The sequence below is a fragment of the Cucurbita pepo genome, chromosome LG09 (genome assembly GCF_002806865.2).
Source record: "Cucurbita pepo subsp. pepo cultivar mu-cu-16 chromosome LG09, ASM280686v2, whole genome shotgun sequence".
Taxonomy (NCBI): Eukaryota; Viridiplantae; Streptophyta; class Magnoliopsida; order Cucurbitales; family Cucurbitaceae; genus Cucurbita; species Cucurbita pepo.
In genome coordinates this window covers 1,304,144-1,319,085 of record NC_036646.1, presented here as the reverse complement: position 1 = coordinate 1,319,085, position 14,942 = coordinate 1,304,144, and the positions used below count along the sequence as shown (strand labels likewise).

Sequence of the window (14,942 nt, the reverse complement as noted above, 5' to 3'; positions counted from 1 at the left end):
ATATAATTCCCTCTCCCCTCATCACCATATTCAACAAATTTCTCTCCCACTCTCTCCCAAAACCTCTCCGCCCAAATTCCCCCTCAAACCATGTCCGCCGCCACCCACCTCTCCGGCAACCCAGCTAAGATCTTCCACAAACCACCACACCGGCGGAACGATTCCACCGAGCTCGACGTCTTCGAAGCCGCCCGCTACTTCTCCGGTAGCAACGAACTCATTTACACCAACACTTCATCATTCACTCACAAGATCATCAGAGAGGATCACAGCAGCCGGAGAGGCGGACGAATGAGCCTCGACTTGCCGTTAAGAACCAATGCAGCTCCACCGCCGCCGTACACGGCGGAGAAGCCACCAATCAAAGAGAAAAAACACCGGCAACAACCCAGCTCCCCGGCTGGTCGGCTCGCCAATTTCCTCAATTCCCTCTTCAACCAATCAGCTTCTCAAAAGAAAAAGAAACCCAAAAATGGCATGAAAAACGATGAATTTCATCACGAAATTGGAGCAAGAAAGAGAAGAAGCAGTTTAAGTTCGCTAATTGATTCAAAATCATCTTCGAACATCTCAGCTCCCAACAAAAATTACAAGGAAATCAGAAACCTTTTGGATCAGACACGACCACCTTCCAAGAATCTCGGAAATGTTAAGCAAAATTCTGATCTCCCGACCAGAAAAATCAAAGATGTCGACGATGATGCTCAAAGTGATTCAAGTTCCGATCTTTTTGAGCTAAGAATCTACGACTTCGATTGATGAATATGCCATATGAATCTCTACAATAATATGATATTGTCCATTTTGTGCATAAATTCTCATTGTTTTGCTTTTAATTTATCCAAATCGCTTCGTATCAAAAATTTATTTGTAACATATTCAATCAAACGGGTGATTTTCTCGCCTACTACAAATCCCATACTACCCCCATAAACTTAAAATTCATAATCCCGCTACGGGAATACCGTTTAATTTACCTGTACCTGTTTCAATAGCTTCAGTTAATCCTATCTCTATTCGATAAGAATCAATACGATCTTTATAAGGTTCCTCCTCCGAATGAAATTCAATGGGATCCAAAGAGACCATGTCTTCATCCACAGGGTCCCAAATACCTGGATCAATTTGAACGACACGGTTCACAAATATTCATAATTTTCGCATTAAACTCACAAATGTCTGTATTTTTACTTATAAAGAGGTAAAATAATTTCATCTCGTCTAAATCTTTTAAAAAACTCTTTTTTCTAATTATTGGGATGAAATTTCTCCAAAATATTTGATTTTTGGGGAACACATTAATGAAATGATTAATCTCTAGAAACCTTAAATTGGATTATGTTATTGAAACTAAAAGGCACTTTTTGTTTAGTTAATGAAAATCAGTGTTCATTAATCATGATTATTGTGATCTTAATCCAATAAATTGTTTTTATTTGACTATATAATAATGTTTTTTTTTAATACAGATTATTTAATTATTGGGAAAAAAAAACAAAGTGGGGAACTGATAAGGTTGGGGGGCAAACGTTGTCGTTTTATGAAGAAGAGAGATCCAAAGAGATAAACTGTCTGGTTGACAAATGGAATTTAAGGGTTCTTTCAAAGGTTAAATGATGATGTTGGAGCAAAGTTGTATCCTATTGATCATACCACTTTATCTTTAAATATTGTTTATATTAATTAATTTTAATATTTCATTTCATTATTATTTTTTTTGTTGAATCGTATTTAATTTTTGAGTTTTATAAAATAAATGGCTAATAAAGTCATTTATTTATTTAATATTTTTTAAAATTTACAAATTTTAATATCTTATAAAAAAAATTCAATTAAATATCTGAATTTTAAAAAAAAAATTAATATATTATGAAACTATCATATAACAAATATAAAATTAAAAATTTAAGGAGTTTTGGCGTTGAATTAGTAAAACCTACTAACATGAACAATTAAACGGCGCCGTTTGGTGAACCTGAAAAGTCCAAAAGTCCGCCGACATCAATTTCATTGTCGTTATGGGTTGGGAGTCGCAGCCACGTGGATTGGGAGTGTCGTTTCATTGCCAACCCCTTCGAATTGGGATCGTTTTTTATATTTTTGTTTATTATATGAATATCCAACGGCTCATATTATTGGGCTTCAGGTAAAGCCCAATTTTATAAGCAGCTCAACTTTATGTTTAGTTCCATGTAGCAGCGTGCCCGTGCATGGCTCTAACACCATTTGTAACTATTCAACCTCACTACTAGCAAATATTGTCCGTTTTAGCCTGTTGCTTATCGTTGTCAGTCTCAAAGTTATAAAACATGTCTATTATAGAGAGATTTCCACACTTGTATAAGGAATGTTTCGTTCTCTTCTCCCATCGATGTGGGATCCACATTCCATGTCTCTTTCAATGATTGGCCAAGCATGATTGTTTCAATTGTGATCTGGTTCGAGATATCGCTCTCTATCTAAATAGTCCTACTCGAGTTCTTACATTGATGTAGTGTTCTGTCCAACACTCTTCGATACTTATAATAAGCATACAGTGGTGTCAAACGAGTTCGAGGGTTAGGGTTGCACATGAGATCTTTCCTCTCTCAATAATCAAATGCCCTCCTCAACTCAACATTCGAGCTTCAAGAGGTATTTCTTACCTCTTCGAGAAATATGGACACAAACGATCGTGGATGGTCGTGAACCTATGGACATGCCTTACCTCGACAAATGCAATATATGTTTTATACTATCAATTCATACATGTCTCATTGTCAATAACACGAGCATAACTCAATTGATTTAGGCATACACCTTCAACTAAAAAGCTAGATATTTGAATCGTCACTCTCCACATATTCAACACGAAAAAAAATTCTCGAAGTCCGATCGAAAATATTAGCATTGATCATGATATCAGAAATTACAACTCTTATAGCTGTTAATCCACAGCCAACAAAGTACATTAATGAAAAAAAAAAAACACAACACTAATCAAGACATGAAATTGGAGAAGACATCGAGACACAAACATGGCCAATCTTAAACTTTATGAAACCCTAGACATCCACTTGATTTGCCCTAAACCCTTTTCATTCCTGCAAAATCGACAACCCTAAGAACCATAAGTCTCAGACACAGCTAAAACAGTTAAATTAACAACGTTTTCTTACATTGTCGTGAGTCCCAGAAGCCGACCCATCAGCTGAATTTGGAATGTATCGAGCCCACTGTCGTGACAACATTAATTCAAGCAGTTAATATGATTCAAATGTAAGAAAAATGCAACAAAAAAAGGGTTTGATTACGTTCTTGGCTGCTGCACTGAATGCTTCTCGATGTGGGATTTCTGGGTTGGCAGCTTTGATTCGTTGAATCTCCTCTCTAACAAACCCATATGGTAAAGTTTCAAGTTTTTTTTAAAAAAAGTGGTAAAATTTCTGACTTTTTTGATTAATTAAATAACTTTTCTTACTTCATGAAACGATTGTATGCAGATGGCAGCCTGTGTTTCTTCTCAGGTGCTGCAAAAACATGCAAATCAGAGGTACGGTAAATTTAATTTGAACAGTCTAAACTCATCGCTAGTAGATATTGTCGTTTTTGTGCTTCCCCTCCAAGTTTTAAAACACGTCTATTAGGGATTAGGGAGAGGTTTCCACACCCGTGTAAGGAATGATTCGTTCCTCTCTCCAACCGATGTAGCATCTCATAATTCACCCCCCTTGGAGGCCCAACGTTCTTGCTAGCACACCACCCAGTGTTTAGCTATGATATCGTTTGTAATAACTTAAGCCCACCGCTAGCAAATATTGTCATATTTGTACTTTTCCCGGAGGCTGTGAAAGGCATCTATTAGAGAGAGGTTTCCACACCCATACAAGGAATGCTTCGTCCCCCTCTCCAACTGATATGGGACCTCACAATCCATCCCTTTATGGCCCAGTGTTCTCGCTGGCACACCGCCCAGTGTTTGGCTCTAATACCCATTTGTAACAGCCCAAGCTCACTGCTAGCAGACATTGTCCTCTTTAGGTTTTCCCTTCCAAACTTCCTCTCAAGATTTCAAAAAGCGTCTACTACTATGGAGAGATTTCCACATTCTTAATATAATAAATGCTTCGTTCCTCTCTCCAATAAATGTGGGATCTCACATTAATTCTCTATCGTAATAGAACAGTACAAACATACGTTTCACAACAAAATTTGCAGAAGGGGACTCATTAGCCATTGAAGACGACGATGACGATGACGATGTCGATGCCCCCTTTCGGATATCAGTGGAGAAGCCAACCTGAGACTGCTAGTTTCAAAAAATAATCTTTTAGCCATTGAAAAAAAAACCTTATAAATTCACTGTCACTGTAATTATTACAAAATTCACCTGAAAACTGAGAGGATGATCAATACATTGGCCTTGTAAAGGAGGTCTTGTGCTCAAAAAGGAGAGATTACTACAATGACCACATTTCACTGTCACTGTATCCAACAAACGTCTGCATGGAATTCCAACCTACCAAATCCAACAAAAAACAAACAAAAAAAAAAACGTCAAAGAATCCGAACAAATTTACCCAAATTCAACGTTAAATTCCCAACACAAAACAATCTAAACGTGAATTTTAGCTGTCAATTCGGAGAAGTTAAGGACAGAAAGAAATTTACTATTCTTAGTCCACAAATCAACCTTGTTTTTACCATTACAATCAATTATGATCAAAAGGGTATGAAAGGAATCATATGAACTGTCGTTTCATGAACAAAAAAATAGGAGAGTAATAATTTTGGACGTAGAATTCAGTAAAATCAAGAGGGTTTTACCGCAAGAACAGTGTTGCAAAAGTTGCATTTGACATAGCAGAGATGGTCAGAAGGTTGGACCAAATCCATGGAAGATTTGTCTTCGGAGCTCATTAAGTGTTGTTGTCTGAAAGGGAAGGGAAGAAGAAGAAGGTGAAGAGGAAAATTGGGGGAGGAAGGGTTTGAGAGAGTGGGGCAGAGTGTTGTTAGGGTTAGGGTTTTTGAAATGATTAAGAAGAAGGTGAATAAAGGAGAAATGTTGGAATGGAGTCAAAAAGCAAATCTAGTGTTACCATACTCAGCATCGTACCTGCACTGCACTTTTGCAGACCCATCACCTCCACCAGACAAACCCTAAACAAAAATTCACAACCAACAAGAAAAAAACAAAACCCCTTTTTCATAAAATCATTCAATTTACCCAACCCTTTTTAAGTTTTTAGGTTTAGTGATCACTTAGTGTCCCGTGTTTGAGCTCGTGTAAAGTACGAGCGGGTTCTCGTGTTTGAAAGAGATGGTGTTCTATATGGAAGCTTAATCTCATGACTTACGTTGAGGCTTTCGACTCCTAGAACCGTCCCTGAGAGGAGAACGAGTATTCATATTTCATTAGATGGTCATAAGCAAATTGAAAGTTAAACAGTGACAATTTTAAGAATTTCCGAGGGAAAAAGTAGATATGTGGAAGCAACATAATTTCAAGTAATATCGTTATAGTTCATATACTAAACTTAAGTTTTAGGTTTAGTGATGACTTATAGTCCTGTGCTTAAACTCGTGTAAAGTATGAGCGGATTCTGGTGCTTGAAATGGACGGTGGTTCGTACGGAAACCTAATCCGATGACTCAAGAAGACTTCCTCCTCACTCTCATGGACGTTGAGGCTTTTGAGTACTCCAACCGTCTCTTGTTTCAAGGAGAGGAGAACGAGTATTCACGTTTCATTGGATGGTCATAGGCAAATTGAAAGCTGAACAGTGATAATTCTAAGGATTTCCAAAGGGGGGAAAATAGATACGTGGAAGCTTCAACATAATTTCAAGTAATATCGGTATAATTCATATACCTAACTTAAGTTTTTAGGTTTAGTGATGACTTAGTCCCGTGCTTAAGTTTTCAGTTTTGGTGCTTGAAAGGGAAAGTGTTCTGTACGAAAGCCTAATCTGATGACTTAAGAAGACTTCCTCCCCTCTCTCGTGGACGTCGAGGCTTTTGACTCCTCGAACCGTCCCTTGTTTCAAAGAGAGGAGAACGGGTATTCACCGATAATAACGGTAGAATTCATGAACCGGGTCTCGTGCTAATTTACAATTAAGATTGAGTAAGCTATATCTACACAATTATATTTGAAGAAATGAAAAGTTAAAAAAGGACGGTTTTGATCGACATATCATGTTTTAAAAGATAGAGCAATAGATGTGAAAATAGAAGAGATATATGAAAAGAAATGGAGTGGGACCAAAGGATGAAGAAGAAGTTGAATGAAGTGAAAAGATGGTGAAGAGAATAAGTGGGTCTGTGGTGCAATGGCTCCTTTTGTGGGTGCAATGCTAAAGAAGGAAACTTGAAAAAGAAAAGGGCTAAAAGCACTTGTCAACATCGTCTCAAGCCACTTCTAGGCAGCCGGGAGAGCGAGAGGCATTGCATTTAATGAAACGTCCATTCCTGCTTGCCTAACTTGGCACCCATCCCATTCCTCTGCTTCATATCACCACCTTTCTATGCTTGTATAAATGTACTTGGCCTTGGCATAGGCATTGGCATTGGCCTTGGCGCTGCCCTTGGCATTGGCATTGGCCTTGGCGCTGCCCTTGGCCTTGGCTGTTGCCTGCTGCCTGATGCGGCCTGATGCGGCCTGATGGCTGTGTGTTTGGTTTGCCCCACGAGATTCCGTTTATCATCCCACTTCGTGAAGGCTCTTCTTGGTTGTGTTTTTTAACGTTTTTGGACAAAACCCACACTAAATCTATTGTCACCTCAACTTTTGTACCCATATTGGGAATCTTTTGATTTGACATTGGTTGCTATGGGATGTTGGGACGACTTTTGGGTTCGACGTGTAATATCGTTTCTAATCGTTTTTAGGGTAAAAATTGATATCGAGCCTTTTGGAGTTTGTATTGGTTAAACCCTAATTTTATGTTCGTTACAACTTGTTTGAGAATGGTTTAGTATACATGAGAGAAACGTAATTGCAACCGTTAAATCTTTGTACTAATCTTAAACTAGTGTATTTTGTTTGTTATAGTCTATTTGAAATCTCTATTCTCTGTCTTTTTCATCCCGTACTTGTACTATACGTCAGGAAATCTTGATCTCTCTTCGTGACGTAATATAGAAATCTAACTGTTTCTCTCGACATTTGTCTTTGAAGTCGTTGATTTCATATCGAGAAGTGGTTTGCGTTCCTCCCTCTCCCCCCACAAGGTACATTTTGTGCTTGTGGGTCGTTATAACTATCTAAAAGGACACTCGAAACTGGCAAGGAGCACGGCCTAAAGTAAAGTGTTCTTTCTCCATGTCTTCCAGCATTCTTCCCGATGGATTTTTTTTAGGAGGGCCCATTCTTTTCTAATGAGAAGATTTTCGTTCTGTATTGATGACATATCATCTAAAAAAAAAACCAAAACTTTGGTCGAGTTGTAATAAATTTTCTTAAGTTTATCAATTTAGACTATACATTTGACAATCGTCCATGCATGTATCAATTATGATATGTGACTTTTATCTTTTATTTAGTGAGACAGCTTATCAGCTCTTTCGGCTCATAGCAACAATATGAAAAACAGAATTCTCATCCTCAGTCAAGTCTACATAGCCACACGGATCGACATGGGCCAAACCAAGAGCTCCTATATTTTCTTTAACGAAAGCAGATTTAAGAGTTTCGACAAAACCAACCATGAACATACGCAGTTCCCTCACGATAGGTCCTCACAGCTCCCGAACGTCTTTCTATGAATCAAAGTCATCATACCAATTAATAAAGATGGAGGGAGACATACGAGTATGAGAAGGAAAGAGAGTTGAGACGGGGACGAATCCAAACCATCGAAATCAAATTCAGGTCGCAACAAAGAGACATAGCAGCACAAGTATTTTCGCCTGTCACGTGGGTGACTAGGTTTTTTTTATTTAATTATTTTATCAATTAAGTTTTATTTTACCTTCCCTTTTCCAAAAACGCGCTCAATGTGGAGAAACGAGGGGGGAAATATGAATCCATATATAAAGGATCTACAATTAAAATTCTCACCCTTCATGATCGATCCGTCTATGTCTTTGCTAAAGATTCTAATGAGCCAAAGCCCTATTCGAACCGCTGATTTCAATCGCAGCATCGCGTTCTTGTCTCTCCTCTCCATGTCGATCGATGAGAAAGCAGCGGAGACGCTTTAGAGTTTGATTTTCTTTTACCCTGCATCTTTCGATTTAGTTACGATGATAGATTTAATGTATTACGGTGGTATTGTTCTTGTGTTTCTCTTCCCTATGAGAGATCTAATCGCTGCATGTTTTTAATTTGTTGTTCTATCTTCAATTATACTGTATGTGATGCATATTGGTTGCGTGAATTTGTTCTGTTTGGAACTCTGTTTTTACTCTCTGACACGGTCGCCTGGCCATTTTGAATGGCAATTTCTTTTCCCGATGTGATCGATATAACCATAGAAATCTGCTTGAGAACACGCAATAATTGAGATTCAAGTTAGAGTCGGAAGGGATGTCCTGATGCCATTTAAAGTTACAACTATCACAGTAACACTTTTTGAACAATTTTATTCCTTCACTTCTCTATTTAACATATTATAAGTATGCAGAAGTAACTATCTGGTTAGATTTTGTTAACATCAAGGCAGTAGTTTGCTAAGGTTGTGATTAGTTTATGAGCTAATCTTGAAAGTACGAAGGTATTGGCCTATATTATTGAAGTGTGTTGTGAGGTGAAGTTGGTCTTCGTCACGACAAATGTAATTTTGGTTGGATAATCATGAAATGTTGGTGTCAACTTATGTGCACTGCAACAAATATCAAAGGACAATCGCCGTAGTGTACAAACATTTGGATACTTCATATCCTAGGTAGATGACAATCATACAACTTTTTTGACCTGTTATGGTATCTAGCTTTACAGTTTGCCTCTTCAGCCACCAAGCTAATTCATTATGATTCATGTCAAATGTACTGAAGCGCATATGATCAATTGGATTAAGAACTAGCTTTATGAGAAACATTTAATGATTCCATGAAATGAACATTGAGATCTTTGTGAACGAGCAATATATTTTATGGTGAAATTAATGCCTCAGATGGCATAAGAATCATCATACGTCTTGGAAGATAGATTATTACTAGCCATATTTGGAATTCAAAGGATCCAGTTCATAAGAAACCAGGCAAAAAAAAAAAAAAAAAAAAAAAAAAAAAAAAAAAAAAAAAAAAAAAAAAAANAAAAAAAAAAAAAAAAAACACCTCGAGTTATTGGATGCAAGATGGATCCTATTCTTTGGAGGAGACGACACAGGATATGTAATTCAAAGGTGAGCCAATATGATGCTTAATCCAAGATTGTATGTTCATTGTTGTGAAAGTGGAGAATCAAGGTCAATTGTGCATGCCCTTTTAATCTTTTCTGTCTGAACACCCTCTCTGGAAAGAGTTGTATGAACTGGGTTTGCTAATGCTACTGAGGATAATATCAAGCACTTATCTATGGGCACGGGGTTAGAAAACATGGCGGAAATTTCTTGTTCAATGGAGTTAAGGATTTGCTAGGGAGCTTTGGTTAGATCCCCAATACAAGATAGAGGAAAGGAAAAAGGTGGAATTGTGGGCCTTGCCAACATTTGTAGCTTAGTTTTGGTCACTATTCTGTAATTAATTTTTCTTGGTGCAATTTCTTATGAGCTCCGTTGGCTGGGGACTTTCTCTTCTCTTTTTTTTTTTTGTTTTTTTTACTCATCCAAATCAGATTCTGATGTTTCAGATAACTGGTGACTAATTGATGACTATCAGAGAAATTGATTGGGAACGTTGAAGCTAACTCTAATTGTCAATTACCATCCAAAATTTGGGAAGGTAAATCAAGCATGTGATATAAGCTTCCGCCATGCCGAATTTTGCGAAGCTAAAGGTCTTTCTAGGATCCTTACAAAATTTCACAAATAAAGCTAGCTTAACGAATTGATTCCAACCAAAAGCTAGTTAGAAGGATGAATAACTCTTAGATTGATCTTGGAATCTATGATGGTCACTCTTAGATCCCAAGATGACTCACTCCAAAATTAGCTTGATCAAGACTAATCCAATAAATCGGTTTTACTTCAAACCTAAAGCAAGGTTTGAAAAAACATAACACCCATAAGGTTTCAAGAAAACACAACATTTTTGTATTTCACCATGATTTTTAAACTTGAATATTCATGCTTTTAAATAGGCCAAAAAGATAATCCAAACATAACAATAATTCAAGTACCAATAAAACCTATTAAATGAAAATCGAAGAAAATAAGACATGACATAAATAGTTTAAATGGTAATTCAATTACCAAATACAATTAGATCTATAGCTAATTGAACACCTGTTCACTGAGAGATTTTGTTTCAGCCATATATCCCTTAGGCGATCGAGCCCTGTCATGTTGTCACATATTAGATTTATTTAGATTGGAATAAGGAGGGAACAGAATTTAAACCAAGGGCAAAAATGGAGGAATCTTCTCTTTCACAAGGAAAATATAATCCAAAACTGGATTTGGCTTTCCGTTTCGTAGGCCAAGTAAATGCCTCAAACTATTCTTTACAAAAAAAAACAGCTTTGCCCCCTCCAACATGTAACATTGAGTAAAAGAACGAACAATGGAGAAGCTAGAAAAGCCATCACATGTTTCAAAAAATACAAGGTACACTAATTTACAAGCCTCGAACAGAAGTGTATGCCTGGCAAAGCTTATAATTGCTGCCAGTTCAGCTTTTTGCCTCAGTCATCCTCTTCGCGTACCACTTGCTCTTGTCCACGATCAGAACCAACTCATTGAATAATAAAAATTTCATATTTAAATGTTTTAAAGCCTTAAATTACAATTTTGAGCTAAGATAACGTAGACAACTTTGAACTAACTCAAATATAGTGTCTAACTCAAATATAGTTTGATTGATTAACACATATACCTTCAGGTCAAAAGTTCAAAATAACTTTGTCAGTTTAGACAAGTTTGAACAGTTCTCTAATTCTTATGCTTTTTGAAGGTAGACATCAGCTCTATTTATCTGTAAGATCCAAGAAATCAGCCACAACATCAAATAACTAACTACCAGAGGTCTTATCACCATGGGCCAATGCGTCACCTAAGCTTATCCACTTGACTTCAAAAAGAAACAAACACGTCTGACATTTTTCTATTGAGAGAACGAAGAACATTGGATTGAAATTTTTAAAATCATTATTCCAGTATTGTCATCCTTTAATCTGTAGCATATCAAATCCACTATTCAAAACAATCACCACCTGGAAAGCGATGGAAGACGTTGATTACATTTTGAGATGCCCAATTTTCTGAGGATAGAAATCTGTGAAGGCTGCTTTTTAGAAATTTGGAATGATGCATTTTTGCTTCTGGCAGCTTCAACATGTACATAGCAGTAACATTCTTACAAAACCATCTGCTTTTCATAGAGAGCTTAGCTTATTTAGCTCAGCTTACAAAATGAAAGGAGAATTACGCTTCCCTCATCACCCCGGCAAAGAAATGAAGAAAAGTCAAAATGGAGAATGTGACCCAAAACAAAAGGGAAGAAGGTGAAATAAGATGTGGGATCGAAATAAAGAAACAAGATCCACAACTGCTGAATCCATCAACTACATACAGAGATACACTTCGACCCGAACAGCTTAGGCCTGTTCATGCAATTGGTAATTGTCAAGTTTCCAAGCGGCATATTTATCCAAAAACCATGCCAACTTACCTTTCTTTGGCTGTACCAGCCTCGCAGGTAGGAGTGGGCAGTCGGGTCCTACGTCGTCAATGGCCAAATGTACGGTCTCTGCTTTGTTTTCACCTGTCACAACAATGGCTACATTGGATGCAGAGTTGATCACAGGCAATGTGAAGGTGATCCTCTCTGGAGGAGGTTTTGGAGAATTGGTAATGAAGGTAACCCATTCATCTTTCTCTTCGAGCACTGAGTGACCAGGGAATAATGAGGCAACATGGCCATCAGAACCCATTCCAAGAAGAATGAGGTCAAACTTAGGACTGTCACTCACATCAGACACGCTTACGATGCGGGATTTAACTAACTGTCGAATGACGAACTTGTACTCATCAGCAGCTTCCTCCGCCGACACAGAATCATTGATCGAGTGTACATGGCTGGGAATAATTGGCACCTGGTGATGCAAATAGAACAGATCACTAAGCTATATAGGTAGATTGATTCAAATGGTGAGGATCAAAGTTCAATATAACCATGTTGTAGAATTGTTGACTGCAATTGCTGACTAAAAGAAAGATATTAGACTGGTTGAAATAAACACAAAGCTTAGCCACTTTGGAATAGAATTGTATTCATCTGTGCCGACTAGTAGAGTGTTGATTGGAAGACGGCCATAGGGTAAGGTTACAAAGTTCTACCATAAAACTAACAAATCCTCACAAGCATATGACAATAACAATAGCAGTCTATATGACATGAGAAAATGAAGTATGAAGAATGAAATCATGCAAAAGCTTTTACGCCGAGTTGCTTTGCATTTCTGTCCTATAGAAACATCCTAACCGAATATGATCAAGATCTTGTGTAAAAAAAACAAAAACAAAATGCTTGGCTTGGTGCTTTTTCTTTATGAGACTAGAGTTCAAGACATCATTATGCTTTCAAGTATTTTTGCAAGAGGTTTCAGCACAAATTCACTCAAAAGTTAAGATATTTAGTAACAGGACATGGTACAAGGATGGATTTTCAAGGTCATTTCTTCCCTATTTTGGTTCAATAATATATGGCCAATATCAAACCTTTTGGTGGAAATTAGATAGTGTAGTGTATATTAGGCTTTGTTAATCAGTGAGCTATGTTAGGTGGACCATTTCCTCCTCTTATTATACAGCAGATATTAGTCTTTGTTAACTACAATTTGAGATGGCATGTATAAGAGAGTTAAAAATTAACACTGTAAACCTCAAAAATTCAGTGGTAGTTTATCAAAAGTGCAATTTTGAGCCGAATACCAAGAAATCCTGTCATAATGAACAAGTTAGGTGATATATAGTGAAAACTACACCGAATCCTTGTCCATCAGGTCAAAGGTTTGAATTCCTACCTCCAAGTATAGTTGAACTCAAAGAAAAAGAAAAAAAGTAAGACCATTTTGTTACTAGAAAGTAACCAAATGACAACAAAGAAGTTGAGATAGGAAGGTACTCTACATTGAGCTGAATGAAAGTATTTTATAACTTCAAGGAAAAAGCAATGATTCCAGAACGATATAGAACAGATCTATCTATATATATATATATATAAGAGCAGCTTAGTTCCTTGTTGGTCTTTAAGTGGAAACTTCAAAATAGGCCAGGCATTGGAAGATATGATTACTTCCTCTGTTAAACCCATTAAGAGCTTCCAGAATTTAGCAGACATAACATTCAGGGGAAAAAAGCTAAGGAATGATTGCTTAGTAGTTTCAGTTCCTCTAAGCTCCCAAATCACCAAGTGCATTTGCAAATTTCAGCATGCCACATTGAAGTATTAATGAAATAGAGCTTCCTTGATCCCATTGAGGAGACTAAAACATTAAATTCCCCTATTTTCCCATATGATTAGTTATCTAATTGATAAGACCAATTAGATAACAATTTGGTTTTTAAAAATTAGCTTACAAACACAACCTCCACCAACTAGTTTTTAGTTTTGGACTAGAAGAAAGTAGCTTTTAGAAACTTTTTTTTTTTTTTTTTTTTTTTTTTTTTTTTTTTNAATCAAATTCTTCCTAGAGGATGAAAACAAAAAACCAAATAGCCATCAAATGGCCAAACAATTCGATTCCTGAGTGTAGCATCTGCCCTGAAATTGAAATAGATTGAAATAAACCTCAACCTGAACACAATTCATTTGTGAGTCGGGCTTTCAGAAGAGAGAAAAATGTTCACCCCCACCCTCCCTAAGGAGAAAAATGACAACATTAGAAACAAATGCCATAAGATAAGGCACCCATGTGATTTGTACAAACCTTGGAAAGAAGGTTGTCCTTTGCAAGCTTATAATTGCTGTCGGCATGGCTTTTTGCAACAACACGTTCATCAGCCCAAAATATATACCACTTGGCCCAGTCGACAGTCTTATTGTAAGGAGCTTCACAGAGCTTTCTGTTTATCCATGGACCAAAAATTATAGGAAGAAACCAAAATTACAAACTAGAGAAGGAAACAAAATCATCCATACCCCATCAAGTTAATGACAGAACCACCAGATAACGCAATAGAAAACACCCCACGTTCTTTCACCGATGCCTCTGATAATTCAGCAATATAATCAGCTAAATCAGTACTAAGTTCCTCCAAACTTTCATGGATCCTCAGCACTCTATCTTTATCATCCCCACATACAGCCATAATTCAGAAAGTAACAAGCCTGGTCAAGAAAGTAACAAGTTCTGGTCAGAAAGAAACAAGCCCTGAACACTAAATTTTACACCATCCTTTGAAAATTCCGCAGCGAAGATCAATGAAGAGCTTCCCCCCACTTACAGCTAATAGGCATTGAACTAAAATATGGGACATTGCAAAAACTGGATCGCATGCAGTAGAAGAATCTACAGCTCGCAATGACTGTATTAAATATGGAAATTTAAGACATACGGATCAAGAAACATTCACAAACCAAGTGACACTATAACATGAACAGCAACATGCACGAAGCTTTAATTGACAACTAAACTGTAATTTCATTTCTTGGGCATCGGCCAAGGATCGATAACAGAAACCCTCGATTCGGGTCGATGCTTATGAAGCAGATGGAATATTTGAAAACAAACCCATACCCAGATCCTAAAACACCAAAACAAACAACCCCATTACAGAAAAAAAACATGAAGAAACCCAGATTGTTGGAAAAAAAAAAGAAATTCGGTAAGAAAATTTAAGGGAAGATGTGGGAGCAAG

At 37.1% G+C, this 14,942-nt stretch overlaps 3 protein-coding genes across 5 annotated transcripts in view; 1 reads left to right on the top strand and 2 right to left on the bottom strand.

The window, feature by feature from the left end:
• Nucleotides 1–14: 14 nt before the first annotated feature.
• LOC111801989 (protein BIG GRAIN 1-like E) lies at nt 15–876 on the top strand. Its single transcript, XM_023686245.1, has one exon. It carries the CDS (start codon nt 91–93, stop codon nt 757–759), a length of 669 nt encoding a protein of 222 aa, XP_023542013.1. The 5' UTR covers nt 15–90; the 3' UTR covers nt 760–876.
• Nucleotides 877–2,852: 1,976 nt separating this feature from the next.
• On the bottom strand, nt 2,853–4,990 carry LOC111802629 (protein CRABS CLAW). Its single transcript, XM_023687062.1, has 7 exons — nt 4,807–4,990; nt 4,370–4,498; nt 4,177–4,285; nt 3,461–3,509; nt 3,294–3,369; nt 3,159–3,215; nt 2,853–3,083 (listed from the first exon to the last, which is right to left on the bottom strand). The coding sequence occupies exons 1-7, from the start codon at nt 4,897–4,899 to the stop codon at nt 3,078–3,080; spliced, it is 519 nt and encodes a 172-aa protein (XP_023542830.1). The 5' UTR covers nt 4,900–4,990; the 3' UTR covers nt 2,853–3,077.
• Nucleotides 4,991–11,161: 6,171 nt separating this feature from the next.
• Nucleotides 11,162–14,942, bottom strand: part of LOC111802333 (probable 6-phosphogluconolactonase 1) — a 4,463-nt gene continuing 682 nt past the window's right edge. For all 3 annotated transcript variants that reach the window (XM_023686658.1, XM_023686657.1, XM_023686659.1), the window contains exons 2-4: nt 14,224–14,412; nt 14,012–14,147; nt 11,162–12,175 (exon numbers count right to left, since the gene is read on the bottom strand). In XM_023686658.1, the coding sequence (XP_023542426.1) occupies nt 11,678–12,175; nt 14,012–14,147; nt 14,224–14,393 (804 nt within the window). In that variant the 5' untranslated portion in view covers nt 14,394–14,412 and the 3' untranslated portion in view covers nt 11,162–11,677. The remainder of the gene's footprint in view (nt 12,176–14,011; nt 14,148–14,223; nt 14,413–14,942) is intronic.

Excerpts from the sequence above, each read along its gene's own strand:
- LOC111801989 (XM_023686245.1), top strand. The coding sequence starts at position 91 with ATGTCCGCCGCCACCCACCTCTCCGGCAACCCAGCTAAGATCTTCCAC.
- LOC111802629 (XM_023687062.1), bottom strand. The coding sequence starts at position 4,899 with ATGAGCTCCGAAGACAAATCTTCCATGGATTTGGTCCAACCTTCTGAC. Across the intron at positions 3,510-4,176 it reads TGCAAATTTTGTTGTGAAAC|CACCTGAGAAGAAACACAGG; the intron begins GTATGTTTGTAC and ends ATGTTTTTGCAG. Across the intron at positions 3,370-3,460 it reads GCATACAATCGTTTCATGAA|AGAGGAGATTCAACGAATCA; the intron begins GTAAGAAAAGTT and ends TGGGTTTGTTAG.